The following is a 15,709-nucleotide window of genomic DNA, read 5'->3' as shown; positions in this document are numbered from 1 at the left end:
GAATTGTTCCTGAACTTTCAGTGCTGTGTTGTAGTCCATGCTGGCCAGAGCCTTAGGTCTTCCACAAGGTCGCCTCCCCACCCCCTTCGCTATTGGGAGACTGGGCATTTGCTTTTTGTGTAATTTTGTTCAAATTTTAACGATAAAAAAAAACAGCTCGGAAAAGAAACTGCTTAAGAACTACCGACAAGACATTTAGCTCTGCAGCATGTGAGTGCACATGCGCTTCTACTTCTGAAAAAGAGTGGATAGGTGCATTTCATTTAATGCACTGGGACGTTTTCCATACTTGGTCGTCAGACGTCAAGAGACACCGCTTGCACCAGGACAGGACGAACAATAAATTCCACAAACAAAATTCCACAAACGAAAAAACTAATTCTTGTGATACTTAATAGAGTTTACCATATTGTCAAGTCTTTATAATTCCTGGCCACTCCATTGGGCCTGCATGTAGCCTACAGTAAAATATTGAAATGTTTTTATTTGTTTAGGTTTTGACCAGAAACCATGAAGTGAGAGAGAGAGAGAGGATGGTTTTTGGTAATTGTGCTTGCAAGAATTTAAAACTACTTTCACTCCTACATATAATTGATATTTATCATCACAATTGTACTTCAATACTGGTCACATAAGTGGAAAAAGAAGATTATACTGGTGAAGAGAAACACTAAAATCAGTAGCTGCCACGAAGGTTCTCAGTTTAGCAATTGATCCATGACTCCCCTACTTCACATTAAGTTTCTCTGAAAAACACCTTTAAATGTGTTTAAATGCATTTGAGTTGCATTGCAGTGCATTTGGAAAGAATAGGCATAGTAATGCATGCTCATTTGCATAAACTTACGGAGGTCAACCTTTAAGTCTCTTTTGACAATACTTCATCAGACACAGATGGTCCAGCGTAATGTAGGCCGAGTCTTTTTACCATATTGCTTTCTGAACCTAATTAAAAGTAAATCAACTGCATCCTTGAAATTGACATTACAACCTTCAATGGACCCCAACACATAGACTCTTATATTGCCCATGTGTTTTAAAAGTATGTTTTAAAAGAGGAACCTCATCTCTTTATTATTTTTTGTCTTAAAGCACTGATGCAAATGGCTCAGATACATTGTTGCACCTCACAATCCATAATCTATTTATAAAATAATGTATCTCTGCTTCTGACCTGTCGAATGGATGCTCTCCATTGCACCATAAATGGTTTTAATTAGAAAGAGTAATTTTGCTCCCAGGCATTTTATATTCATTTAATAGGCACATTTCTTTTGAGGACCATGGAGGCTCTTGCAGAACAGAAATTGTGTTGAGTAAATACAGTTTTTAGACTGATATGATTAATGTATACAATCTATAGAATATATACATCAACAAAACCATCCTTTTTCCAAGCCTATGTCAATTTCTTGCTTGGTCTTTGTTAGTTATCCAAGTTTTAAATTTTTTATGTTTTTTGATTAATTATTTAATTCATATCGAAATGTTCATACTGACTCTGAAATCACAGAATCTCTTTTCATGCCCATAAACACATACATTGATTTCTAACCAGGCAAAGACCAGCTTTAGATGTTTTATTGTAACCCCCATACTGAGCTGGTCTACAGTTTTTGTTGAGGATTTTGATTTCTAATACACATTTGAGTTTTAGTCTGTCTTCTGCAAGGTGTTAGAACATTTGAATTGGAAAATGGTCCCTGGTCTCTAATTAAAGAGACACCTATGGTATTTTCTCAGCTTCTTTCTTGGGTCAGAAACAGAATGTGAAATGAAATCAGCTCATTATGCTATTAATTTTTGGTTGTTGGTTACTCCCTGCTGATCTTTTCTTATTGTAGGCCCTGGCGATGGGGATGATGACAGAATACTATCATTATATTTTTACCACCCTGGTGAGTAAGCTGACACTTCTTTTCATGTTGACACAATTCAATTTAGAGTTTTTCCTTTTTTTATATTTTATTCATTTTTTATTTTTTTTGCACTGTGCTATCAGCAGGATATGTTTATGTTTTTCTTCTTTGTGCATAAAATGCAGGTTTGTTTTGCTTGTTGAAATGCTACCTGTCTAAGAGATGTTGTATTTATTTGTTTATTGGATGGTGTGAAATTAAATATGACTCAGACCAAAGCAAGTTTAATAATAATAATAAGTGGGAAGAAACATCCTGTTATGTTGAAGTTTGAATCGGAGCTTCAGCCTGTTTTTGAGCTCACAGACACAGTTGGCAGCTAATTGCTCATTGTGAAAATTTTAATCAAGCAACTGAGAATAATTATATTTATTTTTGCTGTTCTGCATCAATATTTGTAAAAGAAAGTTTGTCTACATAACCATCAAAAGAGGGAGAAGGAAGAGTAGTTTGAACTGTTTTACAGAAATATTGGAAGTTCTACAACATTGTTAACGCAACCACTACAAAGATTGTTTGCTGTCCTCCCATTAAAAAGCAGCACATCTTCACTGAATCCGGAGAGCAGAAGATCAAGAGCTCAAATAATAGCTTCGGTTGATGAGACCATCAGCCATTAGTTTCATTATAGCCCCAACAAACAGATGGCGAAGTGCGTTACCTGAGAACAATCTGAAATGTCGAGAAAAAGGTTGGTGAAAACCTAGAAAAGGCATTTATCACTGCTTGTGAAACTTGCATCTGTGTGAGAACCTAGCAAGATGAAAGCAGAGTGACTTACAGCAGGTTTGTCATTGAGGAAGGAAAGACGTATGAAGTGCATATCTGTTTTGATGGCATGCTGCCTACAGGTGGAAAACCACTTGCTTTCATATCAGCCAGAGTCTGGCAAGTTAAAGACCTCTGCGTTGGCTACAGCTGTTGCGTACTGGTTCAAAGCCATCCACACTGGTAACCCAGTAGGTCTGTTAATTCTGTGCAGAGCATCTTCGTCCTGTGTCCTTTTCAACCGCGTTGCCTGGTTGAGATACCACACATGTAATGCAGAACAATTGGGTTGCTCTCTCACTTCCACAAGGAAAATGGCAGCTCACCAAAGCTTGTCTGTAACCTTGAGAGCGTCATTTTAATAAAGGCAACAGCCTCAGTCTGAGGTAAAAGAACTACTGAAACAGCTTCAGCTGCTGTGTTCTGATCTTTTGCTACAAAAATCCCTAGTCACGTTATGAAAACCAGCTACAGTGAAGTTGGGATGTTTTATACCCTCGGAAAAAAAAGTGAATGCAAGGTGATACGGATTGTTTAAGAAATGGATTTATAGCCAGTTTATGTTTACGCTTCCAGGACCTTTTTGCCCTGGACATGGAGCCATATCGTTACAGTGGAGTCAACATGACTGGGTTCCGCATCCTCAACACAGAGAACTCTCAGGTGTCGTCGATCATTGAGAAGTGGTCAATGGAGCGTCTTCAAGCTCCACCCAAACCTGACTCAGGCCTGCTGGATGGATTCATGACGGTATGTCCAAACCTTCAATGGAGCTTTTTCTGGTTTACTGTAAATGTTGTACCTTATTCCTGTCTACAATCAGATAAGCAGCATTTATATTTGTGGGGGTTATTTATGTTTGTAATCATGGCATCATCTTTATGTAGCTTTTTTGGAAGATTATTCAAATAATGGGAATGAGTACGTGTCACTTGTCTTTCATAAAGTTTGCGATCTATAGTTTAATGGGTGAGTAAAGGTGAGTAAATATACTGTACGTTCTCTGTGTGGACCTTTGGGTTGATGCTTCCTGGTTTAATTATTCAGTAATGAGCTAGTATAGATGGTAATAGCCGTTTATCTGCCCTCCACCCACTCAGAAAAATCCTCTGGGAGCGTAGCCAAAATATGACAATCTGTCAGTGTTCATGCAGAGTCCGAGAGCAAATTGGACGGAAATTATGGCTGTGTATTTTTTTTTTTTTTTTTTTTAGGATGCTATCCAAAAAAACATTGGATAAGGTGATTTGAAAGTGAAAAGGGAATGGAACTCATCATGGGCATTCAAGGTCCCTTCCTTTGCCTGTTGTTGTAAACAATCAGTTTACTCCACCACCTTCAAAACACCCTCCAAGCAGACATACACCTCCCCCCTATTCGTACTGCTGTCTTTGGTCTTAGCAGATTCAAGAACCAAATCTGGATATCACAGATGTGAAATTAAATAATGTCCTTACAACGACTGAGTAGAATTATTTTGAATTATACATAACAGTGACTATTCATTTCAGCAAGTGTTCAAAATTGTCAAAGTAGCAATAAGGTGTTAATCTACACAAATAAGTCACTATTTGCATTTACCATACCACACACTGTTGTGAGGATAATATATATATTTTTTTTTTTTTCATAAATCAAACACATCCCAATTTTGCCATGTTAAGCTTGAGAAGTGCAAACATGGATTAAATAAATAATTACATCCTATTGATTCTTCATCTCCTTCCCCTAGAAAGTCATCATTTTGGGTTTAATGCAACTTATCTCTGTAGATGAATCGTAACAGTGTCAAATAACAAGCGGTCGTCCAGAGTCTCATTAAATCTTGACAGAGCACATCATTAGACTGCCCTATCTATAAATTTCAGATCAGATGTGTTTCATTCTCTAGAGAATTTCATATAATGTGTTAGTGAGGACATAAGAGCATGAATATAAAAACTTTGTAATTTTAATGGCATAATAAAGAGACAGTGAAGAGAGTGTTTTGCTTGAGGAGAAAAAAATTGCCTGTACCTACACTCAAAAATAATAAAGGGTCAGTAAGTGTTCTCTCTGTTATTTAAATGTGTTTAATTGATTTGTAGATTTGCCTGGCACTTGTAATAATGCGCTCCAGCCTGAGAAGCAAATCTTGAAGGACATCATTAAATCAAAGTGAGGATGAGCTGCATCAGTCTCTGTATGACCTTCAACCCCTACCCCTGCCGGCATCCTTTTTATTTCTTCTTTCTCGTGCATTGCTCTTGTTCCCCATGACACTGAAGCTTTGCTATGCATTGGGTTTGTTTGCACTTGGTGACCAAGCAACAGTGTTACAGCAGTGGTTACCAGGACGACAATGTCTCTGTCACCTTGTGATTTTGTGAAGGATTGATTGACTGAGATTGAAGGAGGAGGAGGGTGGGGAAGGTGAGTTGGAGGTGGCAGGAAGGGAATGAATGAGGAGGAGGAAGAGAAGAGCTGGCTGAAGAGATGGGGGTGGGGATTGTGCACACGTTGAAAGGAGCATGCAATGTTTTCTCACACCACTAGGCTTGAATTAATGCAAAGTGCTGTATAATCACATTGACACTGTGCCTTGGGTGAGGCCAAGTGTTGTCTCAGGCAAGGCTACATAAGAAGTTGCTCCCAGACACAGGCAAGCCTGAAGCCAATAGCAAGCTCTTTCCCTTAACTCTGTTGGTCAGAGGCATCATTGGCATGGAATAAGACTTTATGCAAGTTGGGTCACTTATTAAGAGTTTTAGTCTATTTCAGTCCATATGTGGATGTGTGTGTGTGTGTGTGTGTGTGTGTTTGTGTGTGTGTGTGTGGATGATTGGATGTGTGGGTGAATGGATGGATCAATGTCATCAAATCTGATTATTCTTCTTCCATTTCTGTCAAGTTCTATTATGGATGATCTGATTATGTACTTAGATTAATTAAGAGGATGAAACCACATCACAATTGCCTTTCTCACTAAAGCTTTAGGCTTAAATAGAATCTGGACCAGCAGAATATGTGTGTTTTATGGAGTTATAATCACGGTAATATAGGGTTAACTGTTCTATAAGGTCATCAACTGGGTACTGTAATGTCATTTTTAATTTTGAAGAATGCCTAAGTAGCGCAAGAGAGAGGTTTAATGTACACTATATGGCCAAAAATCTTCGCTCACCTGCCTTGACTCGCACATGAACTTAAGTGAGATCCCATTCCTAATCCATAGGGCTCAATATGACATTGGTCTACCCTTTGCAGCTGTAATAGCTTGAGCTCTACTGGGAAGGCTGTCCACAAGGTTCAGAAGTGTGTTTATGGGAATTTTTGACCATTCTTCCAGAAGCACATTTGTGAGGTCACACGGTGATGTTGGACAAGAATGCCTGGCTCACAGTCTCCGCTCTAATTCTTCCCAAAGGTGTTCTATTTGGTTGAGGTCAGGACTCTGTGCAGGCCAGTCAAGTTCATCCACAACAGACTCTGTTATTCATGTCTTTATTGACCTTGCTTTGTGCACTGTCATGTTGGAAAAGGAAGGGGCCAGCTCCAAACTATTCCCACAAAGTTGGGAGCATGGACTTGTCCAAAATGTTTTGGTATGCTGAAGCTTTCAGCGTACCTTTCACTGGAACTAACGGGCCAAGCCCAGCTCCTGAAAAACAGTCCAACACCATAATCCCCCCTCCGCCAAACTTCACACTTGGCACAATGCAATCAGACATGTACTGTTCTCCTGGCAATCGGCAAACCCAGACTCATCCATCAGATTGCCAGATGCAGAAGTGTGATTAGTCAGTCCAGAGAATGCGTCTCTACTGCTCTAGAGTCCAGTGGCGGCGTGCTTTGGACCACTACATCCAACACTCAGCTATGGAAACCCATTCTATGAAGCTCTCAGCATACTTGTTCCTGAGCTAATATGAAGGCCACAAGAAGTTTTGGAAGTCAGCGTCGGCTGACACCGCTCCGTCAGTTTATCTGGCATACCACTTTGTTGCTGAGTTGCTGTCATTCCTAAACATTTCCATGTTCTATAATCTTATAATCTTAGGAGCGAGGAAATTCCACGACTGGATTTATTGCACAGGTGGCATCCTATTACAATTCCACACTGGAACTCACTGAGCTCCTGAGAGCGACCCATTCTTTCGCAAATGTTTGCAAAAACAGTCTGCATGCCAAGGTGATTGATATTATACACCTGTGGTCATGGAAGTGATTAGAACACCAGATTTCAACAAATATTTTCAGCAGTAGCTGCATATAAAGAAGAGGCGATTGTCCTGAATTTACGCCTACTATGATTGTATTACACTGTTTATGGCTTACATTTTTAACAAAAGCTATTAAAGGTATTGCTTTCCCATCTCCCACTGGTAGTGTTTGCCTGTCCTCCGCAAGATACAAATTACATCCCCACGCACAAGGAAACCTCAAGAAATGATGCATTTGCAAGTAGTATCCCATTTCTCCACAGTTGCAACATGCAGTAATTTCCTCTCTTGTTAATTCTGACACATTTCACTCCGGCCCCTGTCTGACAGCCCGGTAGGACTTGCAGATTTATGTGCAATTAGCAAACAGCAATCTTTGGTTAAATGTGACACAGTAACCGCTTGCACTCAACAACCAGGTTTACAAAGTACTTTCATTGAATAGGCCTACTGAACGCTGTTCTGAAATCTGTGTACAAAATGTGGAGCATGCTTTATGTAATATGTGAAAGAGTGTTTTTGACTCATATATAGATTTTTGTTTTGTTTTGTTTTTCCTTCAAAGGTAGCCACGTTATGCGGTTGTTACAAACCCCAAGGAATTAACTATTTTCCTTTTGATGTTCGGTGGTTATTTTGATTAGAATTTCAGAACTTCGACCTTAATATATTGGGCAATAATTGGATTAGAGTCTCAAATACAAAATACGTTTTTAATGGAGTACTTTTTCAGCATGGGATGTAATTTTGTTTAAAAGGACATCAGTGTTGCATGGAAATGTACTCAAGAATGGAAAAACACAAAGAGGCAGGGGGAGTAGAGGGAAGAACAGACTCCTCACCGCAATACCAGGCTCTGCAGAGACTAAAAGCAGTCCACACAATAGAAGCAGGATGGAGGAGGAGGAACCTGTGGGTTAATGCTCTGGGTAGAAGGTATTTCACCATGGATGTTGACACATAAATGTGTCTGTACTGTACTGAAAGTGATATTGACACACACTGGTACTACAAGATGTCTGATTCAAATCTTCACATTTAAGGGAGGAAATTACTCTCCAGAGGGTTTGCAGTTTGACTTCATGGATCCTTATGTACTTTATCAATATAGTATTTCAACTAAATCTGAGTCCTCTGTGGGGTTGGTGAGGCAATTTTTCTGTTACCCTGTCAATATTAGATTAAACAAGGGATGAATTACATTTCTCCTTGATGTATATCATTTTGCAGACAAGATTACATGGAAATGTGATTCTAAATTTGGAATTTTCCTTATTCTCCAAAATGAGAATTGATATGTGTCAGACAGAATATCAGCGTGAACTACATGACAAATGAATTAGTTTCATTTTTGTCAGTTTATCTTTGATGCTTCATAGCATGCATCACAGACTTGGCATAACTGATATGTTAAAGGTAGGTCAAAGGTATATACAAACATGTACATTGTTTGTGTCCTAAAGATGGAGTCAATTTTGCCAATCAAATTTCCTGATCTAGGCATATTTTGCAAAAAAATTGATAAAAATGTTTAATTGCACCATCTTCAGTATTTTTGTACCTCCTTTTCGGTGAATTGTGTTGGTAATAGACTGCATTAACAGAATAGTATCACACAGGTTCATAGTTTGGTTGCGCCCATTACAGCAATGTAATACCTCACCCAACTCCCCCAAACCCTGTGTTCCAAGTTGGCAGAGGAGAGAGTATTTTAAAGACAGCAACTGTGGAGAGCAGACACTCGAAGCCCTGTCCTGGCCACCACCAGCTGGGCTTGGCAAAGCATCAACATTATTAGCACCAATGCTCCCTGGGTTCATAGAAGCCTTTCATGAGCGAGAACAGACAGAGACAGAGAGGGATAAGGAGGGGCTGTTTAAACAGCAAAATATATGACATCTGTACCTGTGATTCAAACTCTGCAATATATTTTCGATTTTTCTGTCGCATTTGTTTTATTTCATGTGCTATAACAGACATTCAGGATGAAAGTTAAAATGTGCAATTGAATAGGTCAGTGTGAAAAATGCATTATCCAACCGAATCCTTATCCTTTCCCCGGGTCGTCACATATCAACCACATGTGCACATTCTGATGCAAATAGGACAATAAAAAAAGAAAAATATCTGCAATCAGGGAATTCGGCCATCATCGGATCACTATCATACAATCAGCCTCTGGCGGCCAGAAGGCAGGGCCTGTGTGCATCACATAGTCACTTGTGCGTGGTGATATTAGCTGGGAGGTCTTGGAAAGCTTCTGTCCCTGGAGAAGATGGCCGCACCCACACACGTATTCTTTCTGTATTCCCTTTAATATTGACAAACAGCCACTGTCAATTTCGTGAATATGTTCGTTCAAATCACATAGCACACTTTACATGCAGACACAGACAGCAGCAGACATAATTGCATAAAATCTACAAAGAAAAAACGAAAGCCCTTACATCATAAAAGATCTTATATGCTTTACTCCTCTACCGCTTATATTTACCTTGCATTTTAGAAGTCTAATAAGCATGTACATTTATATGGCAGTTCCCTAAATTTGGAAAATGTCAAATTAATTAGTGATATTATGCAACATTCACTCAGCTATTTTAAACCCAATGATAAAAATGCTTGGATTAATTAAAATACCCAAATGTTCCTTCTGGAGTAAATACATGTATAGGGTCAGAGGAGTATTGTAAGAAATAGAAGCCTCAAGAAAGTTTTGCAAAATTTGTTACAAATGTTAGCTCATTAAGGCATACAAACATTTCCATGGTTCCCCACATCCTCTGCCACTAATACCTCTAGATTTAGCAACTAAAACTGAAGACTTTCCACATCTCTCCCTTCGCCTGTCATTGCCTCTGCTGCCTTCATCACTGACTGCTACTGCAGCCTGCAGGCTCCTGGGGGGATTGAAGATATTTGTTTATCATCCCTTAAAGTCTTAATGTAAACACCTGCGTGTTGTGATGAAGTTAGAGTCTAGTTGCCTAGTGTTTCTGCTAAAACAAATATTTCAACAAAGAGGTATCTGACTGAGATGTAGTTTCATACAAATCTATGCATTTGAAAGAATTGTAATTTTTGTTAAATATGCGTTTGTCATGATATTAATATATATGGGCTCCTGAAATGGAAGAAAACCTGTTATTACAGATACTCCATTGTAAAAAATTCATTTGTGAATTGAGCCACATTAAGAAACTTGCAATATGGAGTCATAATAAAACGACAGCTGGATAATTTAAGCTGTTTCAGTGGTTTGACATTTTATAATTTCTAAATATTTTAATGTAAAATGCACAATGCATTTCTTCGCAAAAACTACCCACTTCTTAACCCTAATTCTAGTGTATATATATGGATTTTTTTATACCTGAAAGGGTTAATGTATTGACAATATTCATCCGAAGAGTTTCTACATTTCCCAGATTACATTCCGGATTAATTTTGCCTTCATCCATTGTGTTAAGTATTGTCATCTTTCATTGGTTTGTAGGCATTATGGATTGTGGCTGATGAACAGGGGAGACATTGGACCAGACACTTAAAAACCTGTATTCAAGCAAGAAATGTTTAGATATGAAACATAGCCATCATATTCGCAATGCATTAATCAGATATAAGTTAGTCAGCAGCATGTTGCTACGGGGGATGGTCTCTGAGGTGAACAGGGGTGGCAAATTCATGCTACTCTGAGTGTTAAACTTATCGTATGTAAGCCTAATAAGGTATGAATTCGATATGTAATGCACATTGCCAGGGTGTTTGGATGAAATTGCATAAATCCTGATTACGTGATGTTTTCAAGTATTAAAGAGTATATTTCTGGCAGCAGAGGTCTGAGCACAAACAGAGTTAAAGAGGCTTATCAACCTGTGCATGATTTTTATGTACGTTAATATGTACTTTAAAACGTTTTAAACTGTTCAATGAAGGAAACATCAAATTAAATATTGCTAATAAAAATAAAGTAGTAATTTTCTGCAGTAAAACAAAAAAATGACATATTACAGAGCATAACACATGTTATTTATTCATTCATTAATAATACCTTCAAACCCTTTGTTTGATGTATTCTACAATAATTCAATTAAAAAGAATGTGCAAATTCATCAGGGTTCCTTTTTCTCCTCAGCCTGATGACCCTCCCTGTTAAAGCACAAAACTGCAGTGTAGCCCTAATCCCTCCTTTAAGAAAGCTTGAATCACCAATTGAACCTCAAATGTGCTTTCACATCAATCAACACCATGGAAGTGTTACTCAGAGGTCCCTGCTGGAAGTATTCGGTCTTACTCTTCATTTTGAAATATTGGGCAAAGCGTCTCTTTGCCCTCATCATGAGGAAATTAATTGTTAGAGAAGAAATAAACCTCCAACACTCAAAAAGAAAATTGGCAGTCACAGTGATGGCAAATTCCTATATGCCAACACTGAAATGCTTTGGAGCACAGAGAAAGGTGGTATGCATTACAGTAAGATAGAAGAAGAGGCTGAAAAGGAGGCAACAATAGAGCATATAGAAAGGAAAATATAGGTACTGGGAAAGAAAGAAACACGGGGAAATGTTAAGGACAGAGAAAAGGAGATCGAAAGGGAGATGCACCATGCAGTAGCTGCCTGACAAATTTACCCCCAACGGAATCTGGGATGGCCCACTGTCTCTGCTGGGAGGCCTGAAACACATAATATGCACCATACATCACATGTGTCAGATTTCAGTGTGCTTTTTTTATCTCTTTGCAGACTCTAGAAGTGTGAGTTTTCAGAATTTCAAGTGTAGTGAATATCCGGCTCAGGGTCTTTTACAAAATGTAAATGGCTTTTAACTTGTGCAATGCCATCACTGTACTGTGAACTCTGTTTCAGCACCACAGTATTCATCATAGATTTTTGTTGTAAGTGTGAATTGGAGAGTCATGAAACAATATTGTAGAGTTATGCAGAAATCTCACCAATTGTTCCTCAGGCAAGAACACCAAGGGATGGGGGTACTATTACTATTACTATTACTATTACTAGTAGTAGTCGCACTGGAAGGAGGAGGAAGAGTAGTTGTAGGAGTAAGTGTAGTACTGGGAGTAGGAGCAGAAGTGTTGCTGTTGAAAATAAGTTGTACCTCAGCAGGTCTAAATCTATGGCGAACATGAATCAGCCCTGCAAAAACATTACATTTATCATGATCCTTGTGAGCCTGCAAGAGAAACGATGAAATTATGTAATTTACCTAAATTTTGTTAGCAGACCAGGACTTATGGAAGATGAAATTGCAGCCGCTACCTTAATCCAACAGAAGGTCTGGTATTTTAATGCATCAGTTCTTTTGGTTCATTTTCATTTTCCGTTAGTAACACTGCAAATAAATTTTCCTCCAGTCTACTCAAATCCCTGATGAGATTTTAGTCTGGGAAGTACATAATGCGTCTCCCAGTTAAACTCCAAATGCAGTAGACATTAGGAATCATCGTGCGTTAGAAAAATATATCAGTCGTGAAGATTTAATTGCTGAAAATTATGCATTTTGAAACAAAGTATTTCACCCTCAATAGTAGCATCTGTGGATCAACTGTGCACCAGTGCAAGGCAAATACATGAAAACTATGAAATGAAATGAATAATTACCTTGCGCTTCTTGCAAATATTCAATCCTGTGGGTACATCTGTGATGTGAGGTGTGGAAAAGCTTTACTCTCACAAAACAATGAGCCTCCTTCTCTGCTGCTGACATTTTGACTCTGACGCTGATGGCAATGCTGCCAACGTGTATGTGTGCGAGTATGTGTGTGTGTGTATGTGTGTGTTGTTGCTCTGTGCCTGGCAGCTGCACCACAGTGAGGCATGGTGAATAACAGGTCAGGGCTAATCTTATTAGGGCTAATCAGATGTATATGATACATATAAATCGTGGAGTTTCACTGCCCACAAGCACGGCACAAGGAGCCGCAGTGCATGTCCATCAGACGAGTAAGTACCATGTGTGTACATGTGTGCATGTGTGCATATGTCTTCGTGTGTGTGCCTGTGCATGCAAGTGTGATTGATTGAAAAGAGGTGAAAAGAGAAAGAGGGATGTCATTTTTCATAGTGATACGATATCAGAGGAGTTATGGAATTATGTGCAGGTGGACAGCTGATGTGAATACTGATGCCGTGAATAGGAATATATTTGTGTCAACACTGCTGCAAGAGGGTTGGAACTCTCCTGTTCCAAACCAGGAAACTGAATGTACTTATGAGAAATTTAACACATGAGGAGGTTAAATGTTGGTTTTCATTTTATCTGTGTGCATTTGCGTATCTGGCGTACATACACTGTGGTAATAGGTAAGTGCAGATGTGTTTAAACATTTGTTTCTTACATACGAATTTTGAAGACTCTTTTTGATGTGTTTGCTTGGAATGAATTTGTTGGTTGGAGGAAATAAAAGTTGTCTAGTTTGAAAACCCTCTCACCTCCATCCGTGTGTTGCCAGGGTGAAAGATTGGTTTCTGTTAAAGTACTTAAAATAGCCCACAGGACTGCTGCTTGACTCTGAAATAAATATCAAGATCGCTCTAAGATTGTTTTTAAATTGAATCCAATCTACCAGAGCTGTAAGCCATTATTTCACCATTTTCATTTTTTCCTTGATCTTTACTTCTTTACATGATTCCAGCCTCTTTTTGTTTCTATCACAAAGGGATTTGAGGAATTGTTCTGCTCCAAAGACAAGTAGAAAAATAGCTAATAAATCATTTGAGCCCAGGGATATTTGATATATCACGGTAATCAAAACTTGAAATTGGGAGGGGTATATTTCAAGGGATGGCTGTTAAGCCAGCGAGAAATGCTGATAAAATATCATTCAAAGAGGTTTGAGAGAAATGCTTGGCAGTAGACTGAGTGCGCACGCATGCGCACGTGCATGCACGCACGGAAGCAGCCACACACAGGCACACACGCACACACATACTGCACATACACACACGTACTAAAAAGCTCAATGCTTTGTTAACAAACTCAACTATAGTTTTAATGGAGTTAATGATTTCTTTTAATGGAATTAATCATTTCATTTTCACTATTAACTTTGCCTTGTTTCTATTTTAATTCAGATACACACCCAATTCTGTCAGTAATATTCCCCAGAAAATATGGGTAATATGTTGTTTTCTCCTGATGAAATCATGACTTTAACCAGATCTCATCTTCAAGATTTATAAAATCTAGAACTCAATACATCCACATTAACAAATATGGAATTTGGAGTTGCATTTGAAATTTGCCAATTTATTGTTACAAATAAATGAACTGCCCTGCTTTAAATACATCTTTCCCTTTCTGAATCCATTGCAATGGACTTTTCTTTCCAATGTTTATATTTTGAGACCACTTTGTCTCGCCTTTGGGTGATTTAGTGCCACTGGCTTTCTGCACAAAATATTTAATTATTATCATTTCAAATACACACATCTTTGCCCTGGCTTGAGAAAAAGCAATTGCCATTAGCTCAACAAAGCAAGAAAAGAACATGTTTGTTTGAAAATTATTTTTAAAATAATTGATTCAAAATATATATTTTTTTACTATCAAGTATATGTGACAAACAGTTGCATTGGGGGACACATTATTTTTTCAGGTGAATTTTAAACTGGAAATATCGTTCAGTAACAAAAGTGGTTCTTACTCCTGTAAGCCATTTGCTAGAAATACTGGTGCCTTGTTGTTGGGGGCTTACAAATTCATCCTTGCCAAAAAATAAAAGCATGCCTCTGTAACAATGATGTGCTTTTAGGGTGACAGTGGGTCGTAGGTAACTCTAATACAACAACGGAGTGGCGGTATCCTCAGGGGTTCCTGCTCCAAATGTTTCCTCAAACAGCCTGGATTTAATAATAATGTTTTGTCATTTCCCCCGAGTCTCATTGACTGTAACAATAAATCAATGGATGCTCACTGTGTTGAACATTGTGCTGAAGCCAGCAGCAAGCACAGTGCAGATCATGTACGTTTGCACAGGCTCAGCGGACCTTTGACACAACAAGGAATCAGTACAAGCCACTTGATGACTCTGGTCTCAGGTACGGAGGGAGAGTGTGAGGAGGGAAGACAACCTGTGCAAGAGGAGGGGAGACAACATTGACAGTCGGAAAACCAAAAATCCAATGAAAGGGTGAGAAGACGGGATAAAAAAGAAGCGCAGGAAGCCGAAAGAGAGAAAGTAGGAGCAGAATGAAAGATGAGCAAAGAGACAAAAGACTAAAGAGCCACAATTAAGACAGTAATTTCCTTTTAATATAGTTTTCTCTAAGCTGTGGACAATTCTGGGTATAAATCATTTGTACTCCAGCAGAGAGAATGAGACAAAGGAGCAGGAAAGGATAAAGTCAAAAGAAAGATAGTAATCAATGTGCCTTTGGTTTATTATATTATACTGTTGAAAAAAAAAGATTAATATCAATGTAATTACTGAATTAATTCTTTTTTGTTGAAGTCTTCTGCTGAATTTTACTGAAAACCACAGATGAAAATTTGGTGAAAATATTTAATTTGCAGTTCTAGTAGGTGAGGTATAAAATGATGGATTCAGGTACAGCAGGTTTGTCATTATTAAATTTCAATCATGTTGTTTATGTGAAATCCCTTTTTTCTGCAAGTATTATGTTGTACAGAAATATTAAAAAGAGACTGTGCCTTATTTGGAAAATCAGTGGTGAAAATCAGTCATCCTTGACTTTGTTTACATTTCCCTTGCCACCAGGCTGTTGATTTATCCAAATGATAAAGAGAATTTTTAAACATTTTGTTTCCTCAAAGGGTTTAGAAATATTGACTTTGGCGT

General features: G+C 38.4%; 1 protein-coding gene across 2 annotated transcripts in view; it reads left to right on the top strand.

Moving 5' to 3' along the window:
• The window catches only part of LOC147222873 (glutamate receptor ionotropic, kainate 2-like), a 62,466-nt gene that overhangs the window by 27,077 nt on the left and 19,680 nt on the right, over window positions 1–15,709 (top strand). For both annotated transcript variants that reach the window (XM_086167085.1, XM_086167084.1), the window contains exons 5-6: window positions 1,845–1,898; window positions 3,264–3,437. In XM_086167085.1, the coding sequence (XP_086023211.1) occupies window positions 1,845–1,898; window positions 3,264–3,437 (228 nt within the window). The remainder of the gene's footprint in view (window positions 1–1,844; window positions 1,899–3,263; window positions 3,438–15,709) is intronic.

The sequence above is a fragment of the Fistularia commersonii genome, chromosome 20 (genome assembly GCF_037954325.1).
Source record: "Fistularia commersonii isolate RoL2024-O1a breed Wild chromosome 20, RoL_Fcom_v1.0, whole genome shotgun sequence".
Lineage (NCBI taxonomy): Eukaryota > Metazoa > Chordata > Actinopteri > Syngnathiformes > Fistulariidae > Fistularia > Fistularia commersonii.
This window is presented reverse-complemented; position numbering and strand designations above follow the sequence as displayed.